The sequence below is a fragment of the Lagopus leucura genome, unplaced genomic scaffold, assembly GCF_019238085.1.
Source record: "Lagopus leucura isolate 7727_CA_CO unplaced genomic scaffold, USGS_WTPT01 Super-Scaffold_100022, whole genome shotgun sequence".
Taxonomy (NCBI): domain Eukaryota; kingdom Metazoa; phylum Chordata; class Aves; order Galliformes; family Phasianidae; genus Lagopus; species Lagopus leucura.
In genome coordinates, this window is record NW_024962275.1 from 5,686,055 (window position 1) to 5,700,828 (window position 14,774).

At 49.8% G+C, this 14,774-nt stretch overlaps 2 protein-coding genes across 3 annotated transcripts in view; one reads left to right on the plus strand and one right to left on the minus strand.

The window, feature by feature from the left end:
- The window catches only part of LOC122184131 (collagen alpha-1(XXVII) chain-like), a 127,920-nt gene extending 115,345 nt beyond the window's left edge, over positions 1–12,575 (minus strand). For both annotated transcript variants that reach the window (XM_042878785.1, XM_042878786.1), the window contains exons 1-3: positions 12,410–12,575; positions 11,013–11,311; positions 4,622–4,692 (exon numbers count right to left, since the gene is read on the minus strand). In XM_042878785.1, the coding sequence (XP_042734719.1) occupies positions 4,622–4,692; positions 11,013–11,068 (127 nt within the window). In that variant the 5' untranslated portion in view covers positions 11,069–11,311; positions 12,410–12,575. The remainder of the gene's footprint in view (positions 1–4,621; positions 4,693–11,012; positions 11,312–12,409) is intronic.
- On the plus strand, positions 11,644–14,509 carry LOC122184349. Its single transcript, XM_042879255.1, has 3 exons — positions 11,644–11,701; positions 11,790–11,928; positions 12,627–14,509. The coding sequence occupies exons 1-3, from the start codon at positions 11,644–11,646 to the stop codon at positions 13,390–13,392; spliced, it is 963 nt and encodes a 320-aa protein (XP_042735189.1). The 3' UTR covers positions 13,393–14,509.
- Positions 14,510–14,774: the final 265 nt, after the last annotated feature.

A 14,774-nucleotide genomic window follows, 5' to 3' on the forward strand; every position in this document is an offset into this window, starting at 1 on the left:
TAAGCAGCAGCTTTTGATCTTAGAGACTCTGGAGAGTTTTGGGAAGCAAAGGTGCCTCCCAGCATGAAAAAACTGCACCTACATTTCACTGAACTTCTTCAGGTTCTCAACAGCAGTGCTTTTTTCCCAGCAGATCATCTTACAGCCTTACATTATTTCAGTAAGTTGGAGGGATCGGGCTTGGATTGTGGAAAGCTGAAAAACTAGCTGTGACTGCCATTGAACAGGTGGGATTTGCTGGGTGCATTGCTCAAGAGAAGACAGGATGCTTGCTGTCCACAGCATCCATCTCTGTTCACTGGCTCTGGGAGAAGCCTGTAGAGGACGTGCAAGCAGAGTCCTCTGGTTTTCGCCCTGAAGTCTAACAGAAGTCACACAGCCTGGAGTCCAAAGCAGATTAGCAGGCAACAGCAACACAGCCTGGAGCCAGCTGGCTGCAACTTCAGCTGAACTACTTCACTGGGGAAGATGCTCAGGTCTATGTGAGAAGAACTGCAAAGATAAATGTGCCCAGACCTGAAAAAAGGGCTCAAAAGCCTGTTCTCTTATTCCAACTCCAACTTTTAGTCTAATAAGGGATGTTAACTGCATGGTAAAGACACATAAATGTAAGGCTAGAGTAACGAACATGATGTTACTACTGTTGAAAAGAAAATAGAGCAACTGTTTTTCCTTCCCTCTTCCCTGCCCAAATGCAATGCCCGTTACTCGATGACCATTTAACTCCATCCTTAAGTGGGGAAAAAAGCCTGGGCAAGTTTCTTGCTGGGCTGCCTAATCTGAATCGTGATCTCCCAAGGTAAGAACAAAATGATCGGAAATGCAGCAGTGCCACTCATGGATGCACATCAGTTAACACCATGGGATCACAGCTTTCCCATAGGAAAATAAAAGGCAAATGAAAGGTTGTCCAAAGAAAAAAGCCAGCTGCTTTTCTAGAGGGGCTTTGGAACTTGGCCGCCTTCACCCTCAACTATTAAACATTCAGCACAATTCTCAATATTTGGAGAACCAGCACTAGAAAGAGATCCTCAGTTTTGGCCAGAGGGGATGTAGACTGAAGCCAGTCTGAGGCCTGTAATGTCTCTGGCCAGGAAAGGAGGAGAATAGTGAGAAAACCTCCGTTCCTTGACTTTGGCAAAAACAATGGCTATTTCTGTACATAAGAACTAGTCAATCAATATTTATTTTGTCTGAGAATGGCTTTATTCCCACCTCCCTTTTACAAGGCAGCTGAACTCATTTTCTAGCAGAGACTATCCTGGAGAAGACGTGTCAGATGAGCAAGGGGATGGAAATTTCCCCGCTCCATGCAGAGGGGATAACGTAGCGCACAGCTCAGGCTTAAAAACGGTCCTTCTGCCACACTAGGGAGAAATCCTCGGTCCCCCACTGTTTCTCTGCACTATTGCTCTACAGGGTTTGTCCATCAGCACAGCAAAGGTAGAGTCTGTGCACCGAGGGGAGGAATGGCAGCCATGTCTTCAAACTGGATCATTTCCAGAGCCCATGAAATGGTAAAGGCCAAAGCCTGGCTCTCGCAAACTCCAGTGGGACCCCTGCCACAGACTTCAAAGACACCAGGATTCAGCCCTAAGGAAATAAGTTCACGGCTCAAACTGGGAGCTAGACACCAGCTTCCAATTTCTGCGTGTATTTTTAGGTTCTGTCCTAGAGACAGACTGCGGTGCGTCTCCACTGGGCAGAAACACTTCACGCTCTGAGTGCTATTTGCTCGGTAGCTGCTCTGTGGAGACATAAGGATGTTTCCCTGCTCAGAGCACACTGCTACTGTTTGCAACACCGACCCAACTGCCTTTTTAGCAACTGCCTCAAACAGTGCTGCTGAAAAAGGAAAAAAAAAAAGCAAAAAAAAAAAAAAAAAAGCACGATCCAACCTCTCCTCTCCCTAAAAACCCACAAAGGTAGAGCCAAATTCTTGATGCTTACGCAAAAGAATCTGAATCAAGCAGACCTCATGCAGGACACGGGTGTGGATTTTCCAGCCCCAGGTCCAGGCACTCAGCTCCAGACTCCTGCACACCACGGCCGTCCTGGGCAGGTGGGGCACATCCCCAGGGATGATGGGATGTCATCGGCTGATGCAAAACGCAAGGTAATTTTTGCTTCTTTAAATGGCTCCAAGTTGAGCAAAGCATTTTTTCCTCTTTTGCTATTTTTTTTTTTTTTTTTTCCTCCGTAGACTTTTTCCATCAAAACACATTATTTAAAAAATCCGTTCACTGAGAGCTGCCTGCTCCCAGGTGCCTTGAACCTAACTGCTGCATTCCTCCAGCAACACTTGAGCAACAGGGAAAATCTTTTCTAAGTGAGATGCACAGAGGTTCCTGCACAAGCACATAACTGCGTCCAAAAGAGGGGATAAAGGCTTTCATTGCTGTCCTGCTCCTTTTTCACCTATGTAAAAGTCTTTATCAGGAAGGAAGCCAAAATGCAGAAGAGAAATAACTTGGAGCTTCCCAGATTCCAGCAGCTGAGATCAGATGCCCACAGCTAAAACTGGGTAGGATAAGCTCTACATTTCCAAAAGTTCTGCCCAGTGCCTTAGTCAGTGCACATCAGATGAACTCACTAACCTCATGATCTTTTGGATTTGTAATGCTTAGGGAAAAAACCACCCTCTGTGCTCCCTGATTTTCCACTGTGCAGGCGGATCTCTACACCTTACAGTAATAACTGTGGTCTTTTCAATATCCCACAGCACTGGCTTAATCACATCCTCATGTAGATCCATGAACAAGCTCCTAATTGATTTTGTAAATCTCATATTCAAAAATCCTGAGCGATAACACAGTCTCAAATGGCCAATGTTCCCTTACAGCCTTCCTTCCTTGGAAGACTTTGGTTCCCAGAAGAAGAGCCTGACTCCAATTATTGGGAAAATGAGCAGAAATGTTTAATGATTTATCACAGGGGAACCACCTTATTGACACAGGCTGCCAGGGAGTGGTGGAGGGGGCACCCTCCAAAGAAAAGGTAGATGTGGTACTGAGGGATACGGTTTAGTGGGCCATAGTGGTGGATGGATGGGCTGGATGATCTTAGAGGTCTTTTCCAACCTTAATGATTCTATGATCTCAGACGGGATGGCATCTACAAAGGTAATGTAGCAAAGACAAAGTGGAATAGTTTCCTTTGAATTGTTGGCAACACTAAAAAAGATGACACCATCCCATAATTATCATGGGACTAAAAGGATGGATAAAGATGGATCCAAACAGCATATTAAAATCTACTCGAAAGAGAGACGCCAAGAGACAGTATTTGTTCTGCCTCTTTATGAGCTGACATAAAACTTGCTCTGAAAACTGCTTGACTAAGTAATTCAGCCAGATGTTCACCTCTTCTGCGTTGAAGGAGAATTTGGAAAATATTACATTTTTCAAAAATGCTGATGGCAGGGATGTTATTTTATTTTATTTTTTCTGTAAGAAGTGCTCCGTGGGCTGGCTTACAGCTGAGCACTGACCAACTTTCTATTTTTCCTTCATGCTTTGGAGACTGAGAGGAGAGCCCTGGAACCTGCTAGTCCACTTATTGTTGTCTCCTGGTTGCAGGAAGCTGCTCGGTTCCAGCATGCGCCCGTGTAAAACATCCATGTGGAAGAGGTGCTGCTATTCTAGGAGCTGGCTCCCTGACAAACAGATGTTGCAGAGATGCTCGGTTACCACTATCAGCTGTAAAATATGGATTTCTTTTGTTTGTTTTTGTTGACTCTAAGCTAAATTGTCATTGCAGGGGTTATTGCAGCCCAAACTCTTGTCCTGTCTCCAGCAGCACCAGGAAGGGATGCCTAGAGAAGACGAGTAAAGGTATATGGTCGCTCCCTATACAAGGCTCTCCCTGCAGCACAGGGGCTGAAGCAGACACAGAAATTCTCCTGTCAACCACCCCCTGTGGGATGCTTCCTCCTAAAATTTGCTTTTCATAGAATCATTAAGGTTGGAAAGGTCCTCTAAGATCATCCAGTCCATCCATCCACCTACCACCTCTACTGCCCACAAACCACATCCCTCAATACCGCACCCACCCTTTCCTTGCATACCACCATGGATGGTACCTTTACCCCTGGGCAGCCTGTGCCACTGCTTCACTGCTCTTTCTGAGAAGTTCTTTCTAATGGCCAACCTCCTACTTTCAGAACTCTCATCATTTCTATATGCACTGCATCCCATGTATCTGCACAGGCACGACTGGATTGCATCCAAGTCAAAGAAAAAATCGTTTGCCAGAGACTCTTAATTCCTTAATGGCCTGGTCTTAAGGGGCACCTCCTAAAAGTAGTTAAGTGCGAGCTAATGCAGGTAGATGCCAATGATATTTTAGATACACCAAAGTGCTTCATTCCCAGTTGCTCCACCAGGCAGAAAGGCACTTCTGAGAGTCCTGTGGGGCACGTAATCACCTGCAGAAACCCGGTTCCTTTGCCAGCTGTTAACTGCATCATCTACATCATCAGTACTGCAATGATCAGCAATAAATGCACTTAATTCTCCACACTGGGCTCTGGAATTATTAAATGTTTGGCCCTAAAATTATATAAAAGCCCTCGGCTTTCAATTTGATTAAAAAAGGAAGAGGGGAAAAAAGTGTGATTTACCTTCAGAGTTTCCCTGTGTGAATCCCAGGAACCAGCTAAAACATAACACAGTCCAGACAAAGCAGAATCCCCTAAAATTGGAAGAGAAGAAAAAATGATGAGTTTCTACAACACTGGTACCAGACTCAGCCCTGCGAATGGGCTTCTCCTGAATCCTCATCTGGTGGCAGTGTCCACGTTCTGGGATAATGGGGGCTCAATAGAAGGGATTGGGCAAAGCTTTCTGTCTTAGCTGAGCTTTAAGCATCACAGTGCCATTGAAACAGCAGCAGAGAGGAAAAGTTTTAGCAGAAAGACATCTGAGCCCCCCCCCCATCCCCCGCCAGCTTCCCTGGTTTGTGGCCAAACAACGAACATAGGAAACTCCTTGGTTAAGCTCACTTAAAACTGTCAGTGGAAAGTTTGGAGATTGAATTCCCTCGTCTTCGAGAGCTGAGATTTAGCAGCTTGATCAGCAAGGGCATTAGGCAGCTGGAGGAACGGAGACAAAAATGTAAACTACAGACAGTCCTCAGCCAGAGGAGTGCGGGACGTCCACCGGTTGTTCTTCATCTCAGCCAAACCAGCGCGAGCACTGGGATATGCAGAGCAATGGCAAAGTGCTGCTCGCTCCTCTCTGAGATTTGGCAGAGAGGAATCATTTATCAATGGGGATTAGAGACCACTCTTCTCCTGCCATCAAGTCTCAGGCTTTAGCACGGGAAAATATCCTCTGAGACGATGCGTTGCCCCAGGCCAGATCCTCACCTACTGCTGGAGACCCTTTCTCACAGCTCCAATGAAGCTGCAGTGATTTACGCATCAGTGGGGAAACCTGGCCTTGAATGTAAAGCTCCATGCAGGAATCCAGCCACTTAGTTAATATTTTAAGGCTTGAAGGGACAAAATACTGGAGCAGCCCCACAGATGAGACAAATCACATCACTTTTGTACTGTTTCCATTACCCTGACACCAGGCTGCGCATTTCAGGAGCTCTGGGGCTGCTGTAGTTCATGCATGAAGGAACAGCGGCTTGGAACAGCAAAACCTTTCACCAAGTCCTGTAGCCAGTTATATGCTAACCAGGAAAGCTTCCCTGCACTCCAGAGATCTCCAGTGGGGAGATGGGGCTGTTTTCTGCTCACTGCAGCCCATAAGATGCAGCTCTTGGTACTGCAGGCCTGGGAAGTAGGAAGGCAAAGGGAATACGATGACTCCTCATGGCCACCTCTAGCTGAAACCTTTTTATGACTGAAATGAAGCCAAAATCTACATCATAGGAAGACTTGCACTTCTGTGCTCGCCTCCTAAGGACCAATGGAGCATCGGGATGTGGATGCCATTCCCACACGTGTGTGGAGCAAAGGTTTTGTTGGGTGCCACCAACTGGGCTAAACTGCTTGGTGGGAAGGCGAGGGGAAGGGATGACCAACACAAGGTTATCAGGAGGAGCCCTGGGCATTAAGAACACCTATGCTCTGGTGAGGATCTGATTTGTACTGCTCTGTGCAAACACTTGGGCACACAACGCACAGGTTTCGGAGGGGTGCAGGAGCACCTTCACAACCCAAATCTGCTTCCAAAATTCCTGTTGACCAACACGGTGAGGGGAACGAGCCTCAGGGAAAATCCAGCACATAATTCCATTCTGGTGACAGCGACGGGGCCATAAAGGAGACGAAGGCACGGGATCCAGCTGGCCCCAGCCCCGCTCCTGGACCCCGCGCGCTGTACGAGCTGAGAGCAGGGCCGAGTGCCAAAGCACTGAAGAAAAACACTTTGGCAAAATTTACCAACTTAATGGAAAAAGCACAGGCAGCTTCCAAATGGCAGACCTGTGACTGATGGGGCTGTTAATTATTGCAGGATTTTATAAAGCAAGCTCTTTTTCCGTTACAACTCCGCAGCGACAGGATTGCATAAGCAGCTTGAGTAGTAATAGTGAAGGCTTTTCTCCTTATATAGAGCTATTGAACCCACCTTGCCTTCATCTCTGCCTCTTGCCACCACCAGCAATTTCCACAGAGACTCCAGCAAGAGGCACCCACTAAAGTAATTCATTTCTTTCATAGCACAGGGCCTTTGAATACCCAAATGAGGATCCCGCCGCTGTAGCTACCAGGTGAAGAAATGCCCTTAAACACCAATGACCTAAAATCACACGAACCCTAAAGGTTTTCCAGCGGAGACACAAGCTCCCTTTACAGCAAACTGAAGCTACTGACTGCATTACTTTTGGCAGATGCCAATGATGAGCCTGTGAGAACAACACAGCGTTGAGAGTACACAACAAGAGAAGGACTGAGAAGTACAAAGGCCAACAGTGGCACATCTCAGCCTATGGCAGTGACTTCAGCATTCCACAGTGAGGGGGTGGGCATGCAGGTAGCAGCAGAACAAACACGATGAGGAGTTCCTACAAAAAGCAATCAGAAGGTGTAGGACCACTCACGTCAGGGCTGCAGGATGTCAGGAGGTGACTGCATCATCCCAGATGCCCCTTTTTGCTTAAACAATGTGTCAAAACTGAAACAAAACATATTACAAAGGACCAAAGCAGCATTTTTATTTATTTATTTATTACCTTTTTGCACTCATTTACAGTGCAAAATGTTTTGGGAACTGCAATGTTGAGATTGGAAAAACAATTCCTCCCACTCTCTCCTATCCAGGTGTATTTATTTCTGTTCAATAGATCAGAAGGCCAGCTGGGTGCTGCAAACTGCTTTTCAAGAAAGGCAAATCCGCGTTTCCAACTGTAGATCAAATAATAATTCTTAAAAAGAGATCATTTATGTGTCACTTAAGATCTGATGCATGTGAGTGGAGGTGACTTTTAATACGACTTCCAGGCAGTTCTGCAGCCAACAGGAAACAGGAATCACAGCTTACGTACGGAGGCTCCAAACTGCCCCATGGAATGAACCCCACTCCCAGCTGTTGGAGGTGGAAATCTCATTTGGTGTGACTATTGCCCTTTGCACAAACTGCTGCTGTCTTTCCAGGACTTCTGGAAAGGACAGTGTTCCTCTGAGAGAGAGGGATGGGAACCTATCGTTATGTGGATGTCCCTGTTTTGACCCTGCATGGTTCTGTGGGTTGTTTTGGTTTTTTTTTTCAACGTTAAATATATATACATACATTCATATATATATATATGTACAACACAACCAGCTCCCCAAAATATCCAGTACCAAGTTCACAAAACAATTTCATCCAACCCGCTGCTCCTGGGTACAGTTCTATATAACCTCAGCTGCAACTACAAACTCATTGCATGCCTAGCCACAAAGATGAAGGATCAAGAAGAGTGATGGAGCATTGGTGTGACTGACCCTACTCCTTCTCCTGCAAGGGTTTATGCTGATACCCGCAGATGAAGGGCTGGTGGGATTCGAGCTCCCAGACCCCACGCTTCTTCTTGGGAACCAGAGCTTGCATATTCATTGCACAGCCCAGCCCCAGAGCTTCTCTGAGCTCCTGCTGCTGACAGCCTGCTTCCTCACTTTGGGGATGAAGGACAGACAGGCCGATGAGGCTGTGATGACTCAGACACCCTTCCAGATGCCTCCCAGCAACTTCCTACAATAGGGGATCTTACTGACAACACGCTCCTTCGTCTCCTCTTTGCTCACCAGCCCTGTCTGAGTTGTTGGCTTTGCTGCTGAATGATGTGACAACACTCACTGCAGTCCTTCCCTTTGTGTCCTCAGCTAGTAACTGGAGCAGAAGTGCTAAGTGTGATCTGTCATCCAACTCCTTTTTTTAGTCCTTCCAACAAACACCTTTGCATTCCTTCATGTTGTGAACGGGATTTGGCAGAGCATATGGTATACAAATGGCAGAGCATATAATTCCCCATTGTTTCCATTTGCACTTCACATCCACCTTCCCCTCATGCACCCAGCAAAGTGGCAGAGAAAAAAAAATCTCTGTTCTCTCACTGTTTAAAGATTTCATCCAACCCCTTACTGCAAGGCCTGGGAGTCCCCTGGTCTTTAATGCAACCTCAATGAGTGCAGGTTTGAAGCAGTACAGATAGGATGAGGCTGGAAGCTGTATCAGAGTGGCAGCAGGGGAGTGACCAGCTTCAGGACCTCAGCCAATGCCTTGGTCGTGATGCTGTGACCCTAACCCTAACCATTCCAGGACACGTCTCCACAAGGCTGTGCAACCACCTTCTCTTTGCTGCACGTCCCATTGACCTTCCTGCTGCTGAACGTGCCCAGTGTTGCTGTAATTTGTCCCAAATTGCTTGTCCTGCCTGCAGATGCACCTTGTCCCCTTGAAACGTGGGCAGCACACAGCGCTGGGACTAGAAGGGGCTGGGGGGTAGAGCACAAGTGGTGTTGAACACACACTCAGCTCCCAGCCACGAGCCCAACGATGGGGATGCCAGAGGACTGCTGGGACATGTGGAGCCCCAGGGACACGTGGGGACCCAGCGCTTCATGCGAAGGCACCAGAGGGTTCCGGGAGTGTTGCTGAGACTGAAGGCCTTGACAGGAAGAGCCAGCAGGGGAATGGCAGGATGCACAGCACCGCTGCGCCAAGCAAGTTGAATCCCAGCACCGAAAAGCCCATCGGGAGATAATGTAAGAGCAGCAAGCGACCTCTGCCGAGGAAGGAACGGATCAGCAGCACGCTGGCAAGGTATGTAACCCAGAGCAGACCCTGGGAACAAAAGGCTCTCATGTCCAGAGTTACCACGAGCCCACAGAGCACGTTTCCTATGGCACTGCTCCGTGGTGCAGACCCAGCCCACTCGCACGCACAGTCCTGCTGGTGCCCAGCCCCTAACCCAGCATCAGCACAGTGCTGGCACCCGAGCAGGATCTCCCTGCCCACACCTGCAGCGTGACCACAGCTAACCCCTCCGTCCCGCTCACAGCGCAGCACGAAGGCACCTCCAAGGATCCCCCCAGCATTGTGGCCCTCTGAACACCCCACTGAATGGCTGTGCTGCTCTCGGTCCTCTGCAGCACTCCTCATCCCCTGCTCCCCTTCGGCCTTCTCCATTTTTGACAGACAGCCACACTTGCTCGGACCCAGGCAGGCGCTGCACTCTGGTTGTAACAGTGTTTAAAAGGTGCAAGCGGGAGATGGTACAGCTACAGCATCTCCTGATGTGCCACAGCCACGTCTGGGCAAAAAACACCCACTCTACAGCACTGAAATACACTATAAACACATACACACGCTGCTCCAGGAGAGCTGAGTGCAGGCTGTGGGAGCGGCTGGGATCACACGCGGAACCCTACACACACAGACACACTGCAGGCAGAGCGTGCGTCCAGCCTACAAAGGGAGCTGCACATTCGTCCCGGCTCCGGCACCGCACGTGGGGTGGCTGCAGGCAGAGGGGTGACCCTCGGGGTGCCCCCAGCCCCCCACCCGTCCTTTTCCCCCATCTTGCACCCATCCGGCTCTGGCAGAAGTGCAGCGATCCTGTACACAACTTTTTCAAACTGCCAGGCAGAAGAATCCCAGTCCTTCCAAGGGAGTGTCGGTAAATCATCATTACATCCGACAACGCAACCAGAGGGATTAACCCTTTGCTCGGCCTCAGGAGAACAACAACAACAACAACAACAACAGCAACAAATTCAACGATGAAAATGACAAAAGCTGCTCCTGTCTACATGAAAAGGAGGACAGACAGGCTGCGGGCTGTGATTTTTTAGCTATACGTGGATACACATAGACAGAGACCTTTGTGCGCGCGCGTGTGCGGCGAGCACATGAAGAACATGCCACCACGCACCCGTCTGCCTCTCGGAACGTGCCTCAGCCCTCCCCATAGCTCTCCCACTTTTTGGAGGACCACAATACTGCTCTCCAGGTACCGGTGCCCCCCATCCCGCGGTGCAGGGCTGGGTGGTGGCGCTTCCGTCCTGCTCCTGCGTGGGGTTGGGACCCTCCCCGTGCCCACCCGGGGCGGAGGTGCTGGGGGCACTGCAGGGAGGTGGAATCGCCCTCTCCGGCATCTCGATGCGGCTGTGATTCCCGTGCCCTCCCTGCGGATCAGTCTCTGGTCTGGGAGCCCTTTCCCCCGGTGCGAAGAACTGGGGGTCCCCCTGCCATCCCAGTGCCGTGCCCCCCCCCTCACTCCGCTCCCCACCGCCGCGCTCTCACCCCCGGCTGCACACCCCAGCCCCATTCCCACCCTCCTGCTCCGGCTCCAGCGTGGCCTCCCTGCTTCCCAACCCATTCTCCTCTCCAGCCCAGGAGTTTTCACATCATCCCCTGGCAGAAGGAATGTCTTCCCCCACCCCAACCCCAGCCGCCCCAGCGTGCGGGGCTCCCTGCAGGCACGCTCTCCCCTCCGGAACCCTCCCGGCACCCCCGGGACCCCGTCCCCACCCGGGATGCCCTTCCCCAGCGCCGGCAGAAGCAGCACTTTGTACTCACCCCCTGCCTGCTGCTGTAGCTCTGAGTCTGGAGACCGGCTCTGATTCCGGCTCCATCACGTTTAGTGCATTGTCTCTTTCGGGCAATTTTTGCAGCAATCCATCAGAAAAAGGGGAACAGGCCGGTTTGTGGGTACATCCTTCCCGGGAGCTCAGCTCTCTGCCTCTCTAAGGGGCTCAGCTGTGTCAAAGACACCCCCTGGCCCGGACGGCTCACTCCTTCCTCCTTCTCTTCTGGGTCCTTTTGCTTACACAGATCTTTTAATCCCATTTAACTCCCTCTCGGCAGACTGCAATTACCTTGGGAAAAAGGAGAGAGAACAGAAAGTACATGCTAGGAAGCCACGCTGGCCCATGGTCGCTGGATTTCTTGCCTCTCTCTCTTTTTTTTTTTTTTCCTCCTCCTTATTAATAGCACAATTTCTGTTACTTCTGGTTTCCAAAATCCTTGATTAGTGTTATTTTTTTCTTAGCTGTAACTTTTTGTTGTTGTTGGTGGTGGTTGGGTTGGTGGTTGCGATAGTTATTTTTATTTGCAGTGCAGATGTGCCTCCCACCCCCCCAAGGATCTCTCCTCTGGACTTAGAGAGAAGAGGAAAAGGCAGATTTTGAGAAATGAAAATTATTTAAGGATGTCCCCGCTGCCTCTCTCTGCTGCCCTCCTCTGTAACACCGAAGCATTTGCAGAAAGTAATACAACGTAAATAAATAATAAAAAGAAACTCTTCGGCCAGAAGAGCTGCAGAGGAGGAACCGAGGATCCTTTCCGGGCTGTGAGGAGTGAGAGAGGAAGACTCCGTGGAGAAAGGTCCCAGTGTGGGGAAGGCTGCTGATGGAGATCGCTGCGGGGCTGCAAACCCTGCGTCCAAAGCAGCTCAGACCTACAGCACCGGCACAGCTGGGCCCCACATTACAAGGTACCCAATGTGGCTTCTGCTGGTGTGGGGCTCGGGATGGGGGGGAGGATGGGAGCGCACAGAGGGGCTCAGATATGCAGGACCCCCCACGTCCTTCCTTGCATTGCGCTGCTGCCATGGGGAGGAAGGGGGACCCCTGCACCCCTCTACTCCCACCACCATGTGACAGAATCCCAGAAGGCAGGGAGGTGGGGAATGAGATCTTTTAGACAAAATCCATCAGAGCAAATCAGATCCCAAGTCACTCAGGCAGCTGTGCCATGAGAGGGGACTCAGTGCTGGCCAGCATGGGTAAAACTCACATCCTTTTGCTCCCTCCTTTTCCAACAAGCCGGGACACCCCAAGCCCTGGGTGCTATGAACAGAACACCAGGACAGAGCAAACCCTCGGCTCCGTGGGCAGCGCTGGCTCCTGCCTCCCCCCACACCCAGGCTCCCCCAGCCCTGCCTCTCACACAGCAGCTCTTCTTTGGGCACTTACTTTGCAGCGAGGAGAGAGGCTGTGCAACGTCTCCTTGCAGCCCCACCTTCATTGGCATTCATTTGTCCCAGCAGCTTACAACAACGTCTACTTCTTAAAAAAAATTATTAAAGTAATAATAATAATTAAAAAAAAAAAAGAAAAAAAAAAAAAAAAGCAAAAGGAGCAAAACCAAACCAAAACACCTCAGGCCCTTTCCTGTTTCCTTCCCCTTCAGCCTCAGGGTTTCTCCTGTGCTGGAAGCCAGTGGGTGCCTGCCAGGCTCAGGGGTCCCCACAAAGCCTGGGTCCCCCCGAATTCAGCAGGTAATCCTTTCCCGGTGTGCACACCAGCAGGTTCCCCGCGGGTCGCTCCGCTCGAGGATCATTGATGCTGCGGGAATCCAGGAGAGGAGCTGGGTTGGGAACGGGCGCTGGGAGGGACATGGATGTGAAAGAGGTGGAAACCGTAAGGCTGCCCTCGTCCTTTTAAATAGCTGCAGCCAGGGGACTCCGCTCGCTGGCTGGGGTGCCCCAGGTATCCGGTTTCAGCAAACATCAGCTAATGAGCACAGATCCAGCCTCCGAGGGGCAGGTTCAGCGCCGCCGTACCGCACGGGAGGATGGGGGCACCGGGGCTCCCCGGCGGGGAAGGAGCTGCGGGGAGCGGGCACGGAGCTCAGCATCGCAGCTGAGTGCCTCCGAGGCTCTCCCCACGTCCCCCACAGGCGCTCGAGGAGCGGCAGAACCAAAGCCTGTCCGTCTGATTGTAGGCACCGGCCTCGGGTGCCCCCCCGAAATGAACAGAGCCGCCGACCCGCGTCCCTGAACCTGGAGAGGAACGCTTTCATGCTCACAGCACACAGCTCCAGGACCCACTGGTCTGACTCAGCAAAGAGGGTTTCACTCAAAAAAGTGACCCCAGAATGCAGCCAAAAGCTATGCTTTGCCCCCATAAACCAGACCTCCTGCATACATGATGTCTTCTGTTACCATGCGTGCTGAGGACTTTTCTCTTCAATATGTGCCTTTGGCTGAGCCATGCTTGCACGCAGGGGCTGTGGTTTTGCATCTCCCAGTTTCTATAGGCACAAGATTTTATTCATACCTTTGCTCTGAAACATCTGCATTTCACTTTCTTGCTATAACAGACAAAGCTTTAAGTAACAACAATAGAACACCAAGGGATCTGAAATAAGCCACGTTAGGAGTGGGGTAAATAAGCAGCATCCTCACGGCCTGCTTTCCTCCAGGGAACCTGTCCAGAAGCAAGCAGCCAAATCACACACATCCACAAACCTGCACAGAGCTCTGCACAGCAAACCCTGAGTGCTCCCCCAGCCCACCCTGAGCAGCTCTGTGACTCTGGGGACAACAGGCTCTCACACGCTTGTCAGAAACCACATCAAATTTCTATTTTCTCAGCTATTTTTTTCTCCCAGCTGTTTCTTGCATGTTTTTCAGACATGCATTCTTTGTTCAGAAACACTTTCTAGCCAAGTTTAAGCATTTTATTTAAAAAAAAAAAAAACAACCTATAACTTTGCAAAGAAATGTGTAGAATCGAGAAAGAAACGCATGCTGTTGACTACACATTGCAGCCTACTGCTCTTTCCCACCTCTTCCAAAACCAATGAGTATTGAATCATCTCCCTCACCCCTAAACGAGCCAGGCTAACCCAAGGAGATCAAGGCCCAGCTTCCCAGAGCAAGGGACAAGGAGGAAAGCAGGAGGGGTGCTACAGCTCTTTGCAAAGATGAAACCAAAAGCAATGCCAATATTGATGGACGTGCTCAACTTTGCTCAGATGAGCAGTTTCAATCCAAACAGATGCAGAAGGGCCCTGTTGGCACACAGGCATCAGCATAGCACAGCAGCTGGGATAAGGGAATGAGTTTAAAACAAAAGGAAACCCAGTTTGTTGAAGCCAAGAGTAGTGCCAAGTGGATTTGGGTCCAGAAATTAGACCTCGTTCTTCAAAAAGACAAAAAGCTGCAACATATGAGCTGAAGAGAAATATATTTAGCAGATTTATTTTCCTTCCTTTCCATATTTAAATGGAAGCTGCTTTAAAATACTAAATAAACTGCAGCAAATTGGCACAGCAATGAAATTAAATAAATAATAATAATTAAAAAAAAAAAGTGGCAGTTCTAATTTAATTAGCCAAAATAAGAACAGTTACAGGGGGGAGGAGATGCCACCGGAACCACACGGCACTGGGAACAGAGCATTTGCTTTGGACACTGGGTATATTTAGATCAATGCCTCCTTCAGAGGTAAGGCTGTGGCGTGGCCGCAGAAGGCACGGGCAGTGTGAATGCAGGCACAGGAAGGGCTTGTGGGAGGGATCAAACAAACAGGGAGAGGGGATAAAGGGCCTTTC

Bases quoted from the DNA above. Each gene is read 5' to 3' on its own strand.
- LOC122184349 (XM_042879255.1), top strand. From the start codon at position 11,644: ATGTCCCCGCTGCCTCTCTCTGCTGCCCTCCTCTGTAACACCGAAGCA. The intron at 11,702-11,789 runs GTAATACAACGT...CCGGGCTGTGAG, and splicing joins CACCGAAGCATTTGCAGAAA to GAGTGAGAGAGGAAGACTCC. The intron at 11,929-12,626 runs GTACCCAATGTG...CTTCCCCTTCAG, and splicing joins GCTGGGCCCCACATTACAAG to CCTCAGGGTTTCTCCTGTGC.